The 14618-nt window shown below is 41.1% G+C and overlaps 1 protein-coding gene across 1 annotated transcript; it reads left to right on the top strand.

Annotated features, from left to right (window-relative positions):
- Positions 1-7329: 7329 nt before the first annotated feature.
- On the top strand, positions 7330-13777 carry LOC311007993 (leucine-rich repeat-containing protein 39-like; the record flags this gene model as incomplete). Its single annotated transcript, XM_084001424.1, has 5 exons — positions 7330-7390; positions 8323-8666; positions 10173-10329; positions 12235-12371; positions 13632-13777. Coding segments are annotated over exons 2-5 (686 nt in total), but the record flags the coding sequence as incomplete, so codon positions are not given.
- Between the last annotated feature and the right edge of the window lie 841 nt (positions 13778-14618).

Genomic DNA, 14618 nt, shown 5'->3' with positions numbered 1-14618 from the left:
TGACTGAACAGTATAAAGGCTATAGAGGGCTTTTAATTTGAAGGGCCAGATACAGGAAGTCCTGACACTCACTCGCTGTCAGTTTTTTTGTTGTTGTTGTTGTGGTTATACGGCACGGCAGGTCTCTCTCTTTTTCTTTTTTTTTCAAAAGCGACTTTTGCCGACGTTGTCGTTGTGTTTTCGGGTTATTAGCGATTACCGGGTGCTGCCGTTCCCCGGTCCCGTCCCACAGCGCGCACCGGCGGTCAGTCTCACAGTGTCACGGAGCAGAGACATGATAGTCCCCGCTGCAGTCAGAGACCTGCACCGCTGCACACCGCAGACCCCCCACCCCCACCTGTCTTCCTTCCGTGAATAGCGGGAGAAATTACCGACTGGGGGATGACCCCCACCCTCCCGTCCTGTGCTCGCGTGTGATGTGTGTGTGTGAGTGACTGCCAGGAACCGAAATAAAGAATCGAAATGCGCATTTTTAAACGGTTGTCGAATCTTGGGATTTCGGTTCCGGTTCCAAAATTGGAACCGGCTCTCGGTACCCAGCCCTAGGTATCGGTCAGTCACGTGACCTGGAGACTCTGACTAAAATTAAAGGCGCCATATGTAAGAATCTGGCCAAAAACGGTTACTACAATCAAAATCAAAATACTGCGGCGAGTCGTATCCGCCTCCTCCTCCACCCCTCCCCTCCAGACTCGAGGTTGCCAGAGCGGTTGGCGTATCCGTGACCGTCAGCAACGAGCGAAGAGCGACGATGGCGAGCGACGAATCCTACGCTGTAAGTTCATCTTTTGTTTGCTAAGTAATCATTTATTTATTGCAATTACAGATAGACTTACTAAACAAACTATGTAGTCGATACTGAACAACACGGTGGTTGTGGCATAAGTGTAGCGCTCCCGAAATGACGCTAAGCTAAAGCTAAATAACGTAGGTAATAGCTTATAATAATTTCCCGTTTATTTCCACGTGTTTCAGCCTGATAAAGATGCTAGTTACTCATTATCAAGTGAAGCTGATGATGAGGCAGGTGACCGGCCCAAACAGAGGAAGAGACCTGCGCCAGGGAGAGGAGGGAGAGGGGGGGGTAATGCAGGGAGGACAGCTGTCCCAGGTAGAGGACAGAGGGGAAGAGGAGGAGGACGAGAGCAGGCAGCTCCTGGTCCAGGGGCCAGAGGACAGAGAGGTGGAAGCAGAGGTCAGAGAGGTGGAAGAGGAGGAGGACAAGAGGTGGCTCCATCCCCAGCGGGCAGAGGACAGACAGCTGGAAGAGGAGGAGAAAGTGCAGGTCCAAGTGAGAGAAGAAGTGGCAGAGGAAGCAGAGGGAGAAGAGGAGGCAGAGATGAAGCAGAGGAGGAAAGAGTCCAGAGACTACAAACTGAGAGAAGGGTTCAAACTGAGGTTTGTGTTTCCACAAGATATTTTCTGAGTATGCTAAAACTGTGATAAATGAATAGATTACTGAAGTGACATAATGGCTATAAAACCTTTAGTGTGTAGACCATCTGAATGATATGGGTCGGAGGCAGTGTTACATGATGTCAGCTTTGTTTTTTACTTTCACAAGCTGAAATGCATAACACTGTTTCTTTGTGATGTGTTTACCTAGGCACTTATTCAGCAGATGGGGGAAGGGGAGCTAAGAGAGCTGACCACCCAGCTTTTTTCCCGGGAGCCAGGCTTGGTCTTTGATGCCCTCCTTACCTTAGGGAACACCCCTACTCCTCCACCAGCGGCTGCTCTCCCATGGTGCACCTGTGGCAACTGCAGGGAGATGACCACAGATCTCGAGCGGAAATGTTGTGGCCAGGGTCCCAACCACTGCATCAGCCAACTGCCCCACTTCAACCTGTACTGTCTGGAGGATGGCTATTTGCGCCTCCACAGACAGTACAGGAATGACGTGTGGGTGGTTGGTGATGCGAGAGAGCCAGGGGACGACAACAGGGAGTTTAGGTATGCTGCCTATCGGCAATATATCTTTTGGCAGCATGGGGCATTGGGCCAGGGCAACAGACGGGTAATTCCGAGCTGCTGTGTCTGGAGAATTCGGGACAAATACCCAGATCCTCTGGGCCAGTACACAGGCTTTGTGCCCACTATTTGATTTAATTTTCAATTGTCTTTTTGTTGCTCTTATGTACATTACTGTGAAAATGTTTGATTGAAAATTTGTTATTGTTTTTCAATAAAAAATATATATTCAAAATAGCACTGCTGTGTCTTTTACCATGATATCATAACAGAAATGCTAGATTCAGATTATTATCATATGTTGTGAAAGTTCATTATGTCCTATTGATGTAATTAGTTTATAACATCAGTTGATAAGGCACATCGCCACCTGACATCTGGTGACAGTTCTGATAAAGGCGGAAGACTCACGCCGAAACTGTAAACAATGTAATGAATTATAGTCTAAATTATTATTGTCTAAAGAACAAACCAAAAACTGTCCTCTTTCAGTCATTTCAGTGTGAAAACAGTGCAATAAACCTCAAGATGAAGTATAAATAACACACAGTACAGATCAAACGGTGACTTCCTTTTACTGAGCACATGGTTTTGAGTTTCAAATAAACACAAAAAGGCAAAAAAAAATAAAGTAAATGAAGAGTAAAAAACTGAAAAAAGTTTTGATGCTCCACGATGCTTATTGGCTCTTTAGTCACTCTTGAATGCTGGAGCTGTGGAGAACAACACATGAAATAAAAAATCAGTTTGTGCATAAAGTTATGTTACACATGAGATCTAACTTAGAGAGTGTCTTATGTAGCCCAATGAGTAAGAAATGAAGACATTCCACCTACCAAGACCTCTCCTGACTTGGGTGTGCAGGAGTTCTGTCACAGTTGGTGCCGGGACAGGAGGGAGCAGACCAAGTCTTCTGGGGTCATTAGGCCGAAGTGACCTCTTCCTGGGCATCCCCTTCCCAGCCAGTCTCTTCTGAAGAATCCTTTCTTGCAACTCTGGGATGTATGCATATGTTTTTGCAGCCTTCACAGTGTAGAGCATGTACCTCCTCGCATGTTTTTTGTACAGCCTGTTGTACCTGAAATTCGTAGAAGCAGAGGGGAGAGAGAGAAAGAAATGTAATTAGAATATTTCATTTCAGGAAAGTAAGCTGAGAATCAGTTATGTGGGATTTGATTGATTGATCGCGTCGCCCAGAGGGCAATAGGTCAAAGTGGTGATGGGGATGATGTCTTACTATATTCCTCAAAACATGTTTTTTAGTGTTTTCAAAAAATAAATATATGGAGCAATGAGCAAGTGACTTACTGTTTGCCTCCGTCAGATTTAAGTAGGTCTGGCCTGTCCTTATGGAAATTGTAATCCATGGCGGCAAGGATTGTTCGGGCCTCAAACACTGGTGGGCTGAATGCTGTACGCTTACTTGCATACATAAGAATGTGGTTCTGGAAAGATTCCAGATCTGCAGTGGACCTGTAGAAGGGGACAACCATTATCAAATATTTAGTAAATTACTTTCTAGCTTTGCAAACATCCATATTAATAAAGAGACAGTCAAATTACCTAAATTTTAGGTATTTGTGGACCTCTTTCAGCCACCGCTTTTTTGTTACAATGGCTTTGAGAGCCTCGTGTGCTATGGAGCCTCTCACAAGCCACTGCTGAGTTCCCCCAGATTCAAGGTCTGCATGCTGGCAGCTGCCCAGCACCCACTTGTGTTCATTGGTGACATGATGTAGTAGTCCAAACCACAGCTCCTAAGAAAATATATATAGATAACAGCTTTTTTTCACAAACTAATTGAGTTTTTGAGAACACAGTTATACAATAACAATACAGACTTTTTTTGTAGTATCTGTAAAATAATCTACTTGCAAAAACAAGCACACACACACTGTACATGATATACTGCTTATGTCTAAAATCATAGAAACAGATGTACTTTATTTTAAATTTTTCCACAAGCTTGTTGTTATTACACTACTTGTTTTCTTCTTAGAAATAAATATTTACTTCCTCCAAAAAATGATAATCAAGTAGTTTCCAAACCATGAAAACTTACAATGAATTTTTGGTACGAATCTGCCTCTTTGCAACACCACCAAAAGTGGTTGACGATGTCCTTCAACCAGTGGTTTAAGCTGGACTGACCTTTCACCTGTGCAGCCTAGGATGTAAAGATAAAACAGTCATCAAAACAAACCACAAGTTAGATTATCATGGTAAAAGTGTTGGTAATAAAAACTACACTTACAGAATGGATCTTTTTGGCCAAATTCTTGGCACCATGCCACATGTCCAAGCTGTGATGCATCCCAAGGTCTTTGTACTTTCCTTTGTCTGATTCAGTAAAATTAAATGAAAATTATTGACAGTAAATAAAGTTGATTTTCCAAACAAATACATAAAACGATGACTAATATTATTTTTTCCTGTAAGATTACTAAAAAAAGGTCAATACTTACTCATTAGGGCAGAGATCTGAACATGGGCATCTGTGCAGACCTCCACAAGCTTCACCTCTTCCAATAGCCTATCGACTGTCCGCACAAATGCTTCTCTCTCCATCACCACAGAATTTCTCCCTGTTTCCCTTTTATCCACTGTTACGATGGAAATTATTTCTCGGGAGTCATTCTCCATGGCAGTGTAAGTACAGTACTGGGCACAATGCCCAGGACTGTCCATTCTTCCATCTGCTATTGAAATAGTAAATAATGAATTATTTTCAATGATCATCACATTAAAACTTCAACAAATCACTGAATCCTTTTTAATAACAAAAAAAAACTTCACAGTACCTACTATCACCACATCTCTGGTTTGTAGGCGTTCTATGCTCTCTGCTCTCTTCTCTTCCCAACATTCCTTGATGGTATCAACACAAAACGTGTCTTGAATATTGAAGAATGAAGTACGGTCCACCATCCCCATGTTCATGAACCGAAACAGTAGAGCAACTTTGGCATAGTTACTCCCTGAGAGCAAGATGTTGGTGGCTAACAGGAAGTCCCCTGCCAGCATCCCGTATTTCACTGTTGGCTGTGAGCACCACCTCCATACAATATGGCCAACAGGACAGGTCTGTGAATGAATAAAACACAACTTACTCAACATTGCTAAATACAGATGTGCTGCTAATGTAGCATAATCAAGTGTCACAAAACAATTTCCAGTTTCTCTAACTCAGAAATACTACTAGTTTGCAATGTTGTGTGACTACAACCACTCACCCATTCCATTATGCTTGCAGTACCCCTGTAGGTAATAGAAACTTCAAAGGGGGGGCGGCACTGACACTCCACCTGGCTGAGACCAACCGTGTAAGGGCACCTTTGGAGTGGCAGTACAAGGAATGACGCGAGCAGCCGCAGACAGTCCTCATAAGCAATGGAGGCACATTTCCCGATTAGGTCATCCTCTGTTATGACATCAGGTACATCAGGAAAGGGAGGTTGAGGTCGGGGTGGGTCAACTGCTGGAGGGTCAGGCTCCATCTCTGGGATGTCATGTACAGTTTCACTGGCATCTATTACAGGGAGACTGTCAAGGTCTGGTGGTGTCTGCAATGCTCCACCCATCCTGTAGACATGAAACAATTGTTATTTGCATTGGTTATTAATACAAGATATAGTGGTGAAGCAGCAATAATTACATAAATTGTTAGAGTATTTATTTAGTTCTCTGAGAATAACACTGTGTGTCTAAAGACAGAGAATGATTCAGAGTAATATTTCTTCTGTGTTTCTAACACTGTTTACTAAAGATTCTTATCAAGTGAAACATCATGAAGCAATGAGAATCAAAATAATGGTAACATACCGAACACAAATACGAGGAACGTAGTCCTCATCCTGACTGTCATCACCTCCGATATCCTCCCCAGTGTCATCACAATCACCCCAATCAATACTGTCAAATTTGAAAATATAAAATATAAACAATCAAAGCACGTCAGCAAGTCTTGTCACACTACTACTACTACAGGCATTTTCAGTGAAACTTACACACTGTTCCTAAGGTCATTTATCTGACCTTCATCCATAGTCTGGGTCTCAGTATCTTGGATACTCATGTTCTGTAAACTTTTGGGGGGAAAGAAATGACTGTTACCATAGGTGTGGATCATAGAAAAAGTAAATGTTCAACCTATTTTATTTTCCTCAATCATATTATAAGGATCGTGAGGCTTTATTTACCTTTCCTGTAGGGCTTCAGAGGCATCCGCGGTGCTCTCATGTACATTTAGGCCTACTTCAACAGAAAGGGTATCAGATGGTGGCCCTCCGATGCTTGACAGTGAAGGAGCTGCCAAGATTTTTTTCCCCAGTCCGTGCCTCTTACTGGGGGTGGAGGTGCTCGGACCCATGTAGCTAAAAAGATGAGTGTTTTATCATAAATGAGTGGCTCGACACACAATTCTGTTCTCTCAGTAAAGATCAAGATGTATTAGTTAGACAACAGTTAGCTGTTGACTAGGGATGGACATATCAGATGGAATAACGTTATGCATGATATTTTACCGAACTGTCCTTCACTGTTGCATCCGCTTTTACAACGTTATATAGTTTATGACGATATACATGCAAAGACATAAAGAGGACTCCGCTTAGTATCAAATGTAAGATTTCGTATTGTCCAGCAGCTGCTGGCAAACGCGTCGACAGCGGCTGGACATCGAGTGGACAGCGGCTGGACACCGGCACGCTGGAGACCGGATGCCCGTAGCAGGACAGTGCTAATGCTGCTAGCGTTAGCTGTGCTGCTATGATCGAAATGTATAACGTTATTACTCGACAGTTCAAAGTATTAGAAATGTCCATCCCCGTCGAGCTATGATGCTAACTTTGTTAGCCAAGCTTACCTGTCTAGGAGAAAAGTAGCCAATTCTGCATCGCTTTTCAAATTCCTCTCGGCTTTCAGCTCTCTCCATCTTTCAAATGCATCTCCTATGTAGACTCTCGCTTTGCCTCGTGTTTTATCTTGCCGTTTTTGCGAGTCATAACGAGGTCTTTTAGCTTTCGTTGCCTCAGCCATTGTAGCTCAGTCCAAAGATAACGTCTTAGTCTCGTAACTGGCAACCTGTGGTTGCTCGGCAGCTGACACTCTACTGACTGCAATGATTTATAGACGGCGGTAGGTGGCGCCACATGCCAAAACATGATTTCAAAAACATAAACATGATTTGCGGTCCGCAAAAGATTTTTTAAAATGCAAATATCTTGGCTGTAGGATTGTTGTTGGTGAGTTCAGTATGTTATATGAACATTATTCCCGAGTCTTTGTTACATTATTAGGATGATTTTATGGCCAGTTGCTTTAGATTTCTTACATACCGTACCTTTAACCAGCAGCTGATCTGATCTGAGGTCAAATTTCTCAGCATGGACGACGACTGTTGCCGCTGCGCTGAGACAAGGTGAGAGCTGCTACACTGAGACTGTGTAGTACTGCAGTACTACTACAATAATACTAAATTATACTAAATGTACTGTTTTTTTCATTCTGTGTAACTGACAACGTGAAGATTAATGAAAAACAAATCAAATCAAATAAATCACTGTTGTAATTTCACCAAAATGAGGATTTTCTGTTATCTTGTAAATTTCAATTTTCCTTTATTGTCATCGAGCAACGAAGCACAATTAAATATAGGTGAATCTCTCCCTAATCATTTTAAAAAGTAAAAAGGATAAAATAAATATAGTCATTTAAGATATATATATATATATATATATATATATATATATATATATATATATATATATATATATATATATATATATATATATATATATATATATATATATACTATATATATATGTATGTTAAAAAATCAAATGCATTGATTTAAATAATAGTAATAATAGATTAGGTCTTGTAGCACCACAATAAAGTTGCATTACAATACAATTTTTTTTATTTTCACCTCATGATGTAATAACGCTGCATTTTGTGATAAAATTCTTTAACGTAATATGTAATAAACTTTGCCGCATTTTGTTATAAGTTGTTACATATTGCATTAGTTACAAAATACAAGTGTTGCACTTTTTTATATAGAAACTTTAATAATAATTTTGTGCAAAATGTAACAACTTATTACAAAATGCAGCAAAGTTTATTACATATTGCGTTCAAGAATTTTATTACAAAATGTGGCAGATTTTACAAAATATTACATCATGAGGTGAAATTAATTACATTATAACAAAATGCAGCCTCAATACAGGCCTCAATTAAATGAATAATTCAAAAAAACAGTTTTCTTTACAATTTATTTAGTAAAATAGAAATGAAATCAAAGAAATGAAATGTTTAGTATTTGTTCCTCTGGTGATAATACGACAGGATGATCAGGAGGAGAGCGAGGCTGCAGCTCAGAGGTCAGAGGTCATCTCGCCTGTCTCCCCGTGCGGCGCTGTGACGTCATCGTCGTCGTGGTCACCATGGTGGGGGGCGTGGTGGTGTGCGGCTCCATCGGCTCGGTCAGAGCTCTGTGGGAGACCCGGATCAAGAGGAGGAGGGAGGAGCAGGACGAGGAGGAGCAGCAGAGGAGGAGGAGCGGCACCGAGCGGCGCTCCAGACTCAGCCTGGGGGTCTGGGAGGACCGGGCCGTTCTGGCTCCACTCAGACAGAAGCTGCAGACCGAGGACGGACGGCTGGTGCTCCGCATCGAGCAGGAGGAGTGGAAGGTATCTATTTATTTATTTATTTATTTATTTATTTATTTATTTATTTAAAAGGGACAATACACATTAATGAACATTCGTACGTGTGCACAAATGTAAATGCGTCAGAGTTAGCAACTTGCTAATTTGCATCCGTAGTCCCTTAGCAGGTAACACACAAACAGACAGAAATGCACAAGAATTATACAGTGGTTCACAATCATATACACATTCATACCTATACATAAAGTGCATGTGATCTGTAAAGTGCCTGGTATAAAGTGCCAGTTTCTAAAGTGCAAGTGCAAGTTTAAATAGGTAAATCTGTCAGATTGTCCTGGTCCAGTCTTCAGTCTGATGCAGGGGCGTAGCTTTGGGTTAAACATTTGGAGGGGGTTAAGATATCTGTCTGTATAGGGATTTTTTTTAAGCAGAAAAGTGCAAAATCATTAACTTTGATAAAAGGACAAGGCTTATTTACCTCTTTATTTTGTCATCCCCACCTTTCAGTCATTTACCACTATTAGTATTATTATCTTGCCTGGATGAAGCATTATGAACATAGCACATCACAGCTTGTCAATAGCACAATGCAAAAAAAACAATTTGATTCAGAGAGAAAAGCCAATTCAGTAGCTACTGAGACCAGACAGCTGACTTGAGATAACACTTAACTTTTTAACTCAGTGATATGACTATCACCTCCTTGGGACAGTGTCTTTTCTCCTTTTATATGATGAACCAACCGTTTAAGACTGTTTCTTGGCCTTGTGGCTCTTTTCATTATGTTTCTGAGCAGAATATGGACTTGACCAACTATGACCAGGGATTACTATGTCTAGGTCATAAAATAACGGCGCTACTTTTTTCAGTAACAGTAATCAAAAAAGTTACTGTTTCCCCGTTACAACGCTGTTACCGTTACTGACAATAAAATGCGCCGTTACTTGACTCAAGAAGTCCCATCAGAAAATAGTAATACACCTGTTAAAGTTTACGTTATACATTTTTTTTTCGGTCCATCAACTAGTCTAACACATTTGAGCATTTTATGAAATAAAAGTAACTCAATAGTTACTGTTATTATGTAGTAATTCAGTTACTAACTCAGTTACTTTTTGGTATAGGGCTGCAACTAACGATTATTTTCATTATCAATTAATCTGTTGATTATTTTAAACAATTAATTGATTTTTTGTTTGTTCAATAAAACGTTGAAAAACATCAATCAGTGTTTCTCAAACCACCAGACGACGTCCTCAAATGTCTTGTTTTGTCCACAAACCAAAGAGAGACTCAGTTTATTGTCATAAAGGAACAAAGAAACCAGAAATATTCACATTGAAGAAGCTGAAATCAGAGAATTTGGACTTTTTTTCTTTAAAAAAACTACTCAAACTGATATTTAGATTATCAAAATAGTTGATAATTAATATAATAATCGATTATTGTTTGATTAATCCAGTAATTTAGTTTTTTTAAATATCATAAATGACGCCCTTGGTCTGATGTGAGTGTCTGTCTCTGCAGGTCCTACCGGGCTGTCTGGTCCAGCTCAACCAGGTCCAGGAGTGGCAGCTCCACCGGACCGGACTGCAGAAGATCCCTCACTTCATCTCCAGCTTCCAGAACCTCCTGGTGCTCGATCTGTCCCGCAACGGCGTCTCTGAAATCCCCAAACAGATCGGTCAGTAGTAGCTCCGACAGATCAAAGAGGGGGTTTAGACATGGGTGCAGATCCCGGGGGGAACGGGAATTTCTGAAAAACATGAATTGTCCCCCCCAATAAAAATACCCCAAACTATTCAAAATTTAACAAATGTATTTTCAGACTTCACATTCCTCACATCTAAAAAGAAATTATTGAAATGGTGGAACAAATAATGTTTGACAAATATATTTCTAGGGCTGACCCGATTATCATATTTTGATAATCGAAGCTTCGCGTACATAAAATCGATCGGGGGGGGGGGGGGGGGGGTAGCGGAAATAATGAAAGTTATGGCAAACAAACACTGCATATCTCATAAATCAAGCAGGTTTCCAGGATGCCAAGTCGCCTACTCATTTTAATGTAACAATTGCCGATGAGAACCGTGTCAAAAAGGAAAAAAGGAAGAAAAAAAAAACAATCGATCACGGACTTAAAGATCGATTACCATGGCAACGAACGAAGCTTCGAAGCTTCGATTTTTTTTGGGTCAGCCCTTTATATTTCTGACTCCACATTCCACCTCTAGTCTCCTCCACTACGATGCAAATGATGGGTAGTTTCTTTCACAGACGCTGATGACATCAGCAGGCTTTAAAGAAAACGACCCCCTCAATCTTAGGATTCATATTTTTGTATATTTTATATATTCATCCATATCAATTAATCATGCATAAAGTTCCATACACTGGGAGAAAAGGAAGATGGTGAGAAGAATTGGAGATCTGGGAGGGTCGGTGGGAGGCAAAAGATAAGAATGTGAGTAGATATTACATGTCCGAGACCCTTTAAATTATAATTTACTAATATAACAGCAGTGATACGCGCTGTTGGTTGTTTAGGACAAATAAACAAGAAAGGTATAAGCACAATAAATGATTCCCTGTGCAGGACTTTTTGAATGATATGCCGAGACTCTGCGGAGTTGTGATTTATGGCGGCATGGTATGAGTACAAAGAGTAGACAAGGTCGCGCACATCCAGTTTAAAAGGTGCTGGCCTCAAAAATGTAGACAGGAAAGGCAAAAAAGGCGACCGTACACATCAGCTCCCTTATGTGCAGATTTATTAGCACATCAACAATAGTAACGTTTCGAGCGCACTGCTCTTCATCAGACTAACTCATACAAAACAGACGCCCCATTTTTGAACCTTCCCCTGAGGGTCACATGATGAGTCACATGGTAAAGGGAATGTATAAATCAGAACACACCTTGTGCAAAATAAAAACATACAAAAAATATATCTGTCAAAACTCAATCATAATTTAAATAGATCAACACCCATCAGGCCGACTGGCCGTCATAAAGATCTAATAAATTAGAGGCGCCTCTTAGTAATAGGATGGCTAATTTTCAAAGTCTAATACAAGGTTATCACATTTTTTACATTTTAATCATGTTTAGAGATTTAACATATTTTAGATTTAATCCTATTTTTAAGTTCAATTTCCTATAACCTTGAACTAGATAAAGGAGCAATCCAACCACAAAAAATGGAAAAGTTAACATTATTATTTTCCATTTTTTGTGGTTGGACATTCCCTTTACCATGTGACTCATCATGTGACCCTCAGGGGAAGGTTCAAAAATGGGGCGTCTGTTTTGTATGAGTTAGTCTGATGAAGAGCAGTGCGCTCGAAACGTTACTATTGTTGATGTGCTAATAAATCTGCACATAAGGGAGCTGATGTGTACGGTCGCCTTTTTTGCCTTTCCTGGCATGGTATGAGTTGCATATGGGCAAAACAAACAAACAAACAAAAAAAATCACTTTTGTGTCCCCCCCAATCCTGGCATCGGATCTGCACCCCTGGGTTTAGAAGACCGACCCTGTAGCCGGTCTCACCATGTGTCCTCCTGGTTCTGGTTCTGGTCTCAGGGATGTTGACGCGGCTCAGAGAGCTGATGCTGAGCTACAACAGAGTGCAGGTGGTTCCCGAGGAGCTGAGCGGCTGTGAGAGTCTGGAGAGACTGGAGCTGGCCATGAACCGGGACCTCGACCACCTCCCTGACCAGGTACGGACCAGATAGGAGTCGACTTATGAGTAAAACAAACTATTGACTGAAAGATGCACTTAAAAGTTAGTTATAATCAGACTTTGTGTAGGACTGAATCTTAAATGCCGGTCTCAGAGCCGAGTTACCACAGTACTATGTGCCGTAAACTGAATTTTAGATGATGTCACTTCTAAGTTGACCCTTATCTAAGAATATAGAAATATTTTAGCAATATCTCAGTGAACAGTTTATATACAACTGTAATCTACTAATCTAAGTAATACAAAATATATACATTGGGAATAAATGAAAAATAAATGTTGCTAATCTTTCCAGTTCATTAAACTCATGTTACACTGTTGGTGAGATGACATCCCTTATTAAATCAGTGACAGGGATAATACCTGCTCTGTCCAAACAATATCGTTAACTTTGATAAAAGAACCACTTTATTTTTGCATTCCCATGTTAGTTACAGTAGTAAAAGGTGTTTTAATCATTTAATAAAGAGATAGTTCAACATTTTGGCAAATTGAAACCGATTGCCATAATCCCTATAGTCGTAGCAGTAGGTTCGTTACCTTTCATTGTCGGTGCAAGCTATTTTTAGAACGGCGGAGCAGAGCCGTGAGCTGCTCAGAGCTACGCTACGGAGGCTCATGGGATTTCTTGGTTTCCCTCATCAAACTCATCAAGTTGTTTTAGAGGTAAATGCAGAGACTGCTTGATGAAAAACTGTCCCTGAAGGCAACGTGCATCAGTGGTTTTGCATGAATTTCCCTCTAAAACAACTCTGTGTGGTAACGTTGTGTTATTATCTCATAGCGTGGCGAATGTGCAGGTCACAACTTGTCCACCAGAGCGTTGTGGAGTTGTTGGATTGTGTATTTGATGAGTTTGATGAGGGAAACCAAGAAATCCCATGAGCCTCCGTAGCGTAGCTCTGAGCAGCTCACGGCTCTGCTCCGCCGTTCTAAAAATAGCTTGCACCGACAACTAAAGGTAACGAACCTACTGCTATGACTATAGGGATTATGGCAATGGGCCAATTTGCCAAAATGTTGAACTATCCCTTTAAACATCTGGGGGAGTAGTCCAGTAAACTTTTATTATTAAGTTTGAGAGTCGACTAACTTCCACAAATTCTCAGCTCTTCAGACTAAACTGACCTCTGAGACGCTTGATAGCACGAGCACTAACATGAATAACAAGGTTCTCCATCCAGAGGTTCTGGTCCAGCTGCTGGTCTCAGGTCTGTTGTGTGTCCCCTCTCTCTAGTTCAGACACCTGAGGAACCTGCAGCACCTGGATCTGTCCATGAACGACTTCACCGGCATGCCGGACTGCGTGGTCGCTCTGCCGGCGCTCGAGTGGCTCGACATGGGAGGAAACCGACTGCAGTGTTTACCTGAGGACATCCACAGGTGGGTGGTGGTGGAGACACAGTGTGAGCCCCCCGCACTCTGTCACTTTTATTTATACATCTATTCTTGGACTTTTGCCTACATATTTGTATTTAGACATTTGATTTGATTTATTCCATTCATGGTATACACAGGGTTGCACATATTTACATAATGTACACATAGTCACCATGAATGAAAAGGAGCAGGATGAAGAAAACCTATAGTACCTGCCCCTCTCTGTTGTTATACTTACATTGGCTTACTTCAACACCAATATTATACTCTATTTCAAAATATTAAAGATGATGAAACATAGTAGTGACAAGAAAACAAACAAAATAGCAGTGGACACCACTCGTCTATCTATCTTTTCTTTTTTTCCCTTCTTTTTCTCTTTCTCCTTCTTCTTTTTTGTAGACGCTTATCTTTTCTTTTTTAAACATTTTCTTAAACTGAGACATACTTGTACAACTTTTCAGTTCCTTGCTTTGTGAATGCCACAATTTTACACCTGCAACAGAAATACACAATTGTTTTAAGCTTAGCCTTGCAAATGTATGTTTAACCCTCAGATCCTGTGAAAAATCACTAACGTTCCCCTGATAGGGACATTTTTTGTACCCTGTTTTCAAACACACACCACGTCAAAGGAGGAGGAGAGAGGAGAAGAGGAGAAGAGGAGACCAGAGGAGAGAAGAGGGGAGAGGAGGAGAGAGGAGAGGAGAGGAGGAGAAAGGAGAGAAGAGTAGAGGGGAAGAAGGGAGGAGAGGGGAGAGGAGAGTGGAGGGAAGAGGAGAGGAAAAGAGGGCAGGAGAGAAGAGGAGGGGAGAGGAGAGGAGAAGAGAAGGGGGGAGGAGAG

This window comes from Trachurus trachurus, assembly GCF_905171665.1.
Source record: "Trachurus trachurus genome assembly, contig: scaffold_166_arrow_ctg1, whole genome shotgun sequence".
In the NCBI taxonomy this organism is placed as follows: domain Eukaryota; kingdom Metazoa; phylum Chordata; class Actinopteri; order Carangiformes; family Carangidae; genus Trachurus; species Trachurus trachurus.
Note: the sequence above shows the minus strand (reverse complement) of the source record. Positions and strands in the feature narration are given on the sequence as shown.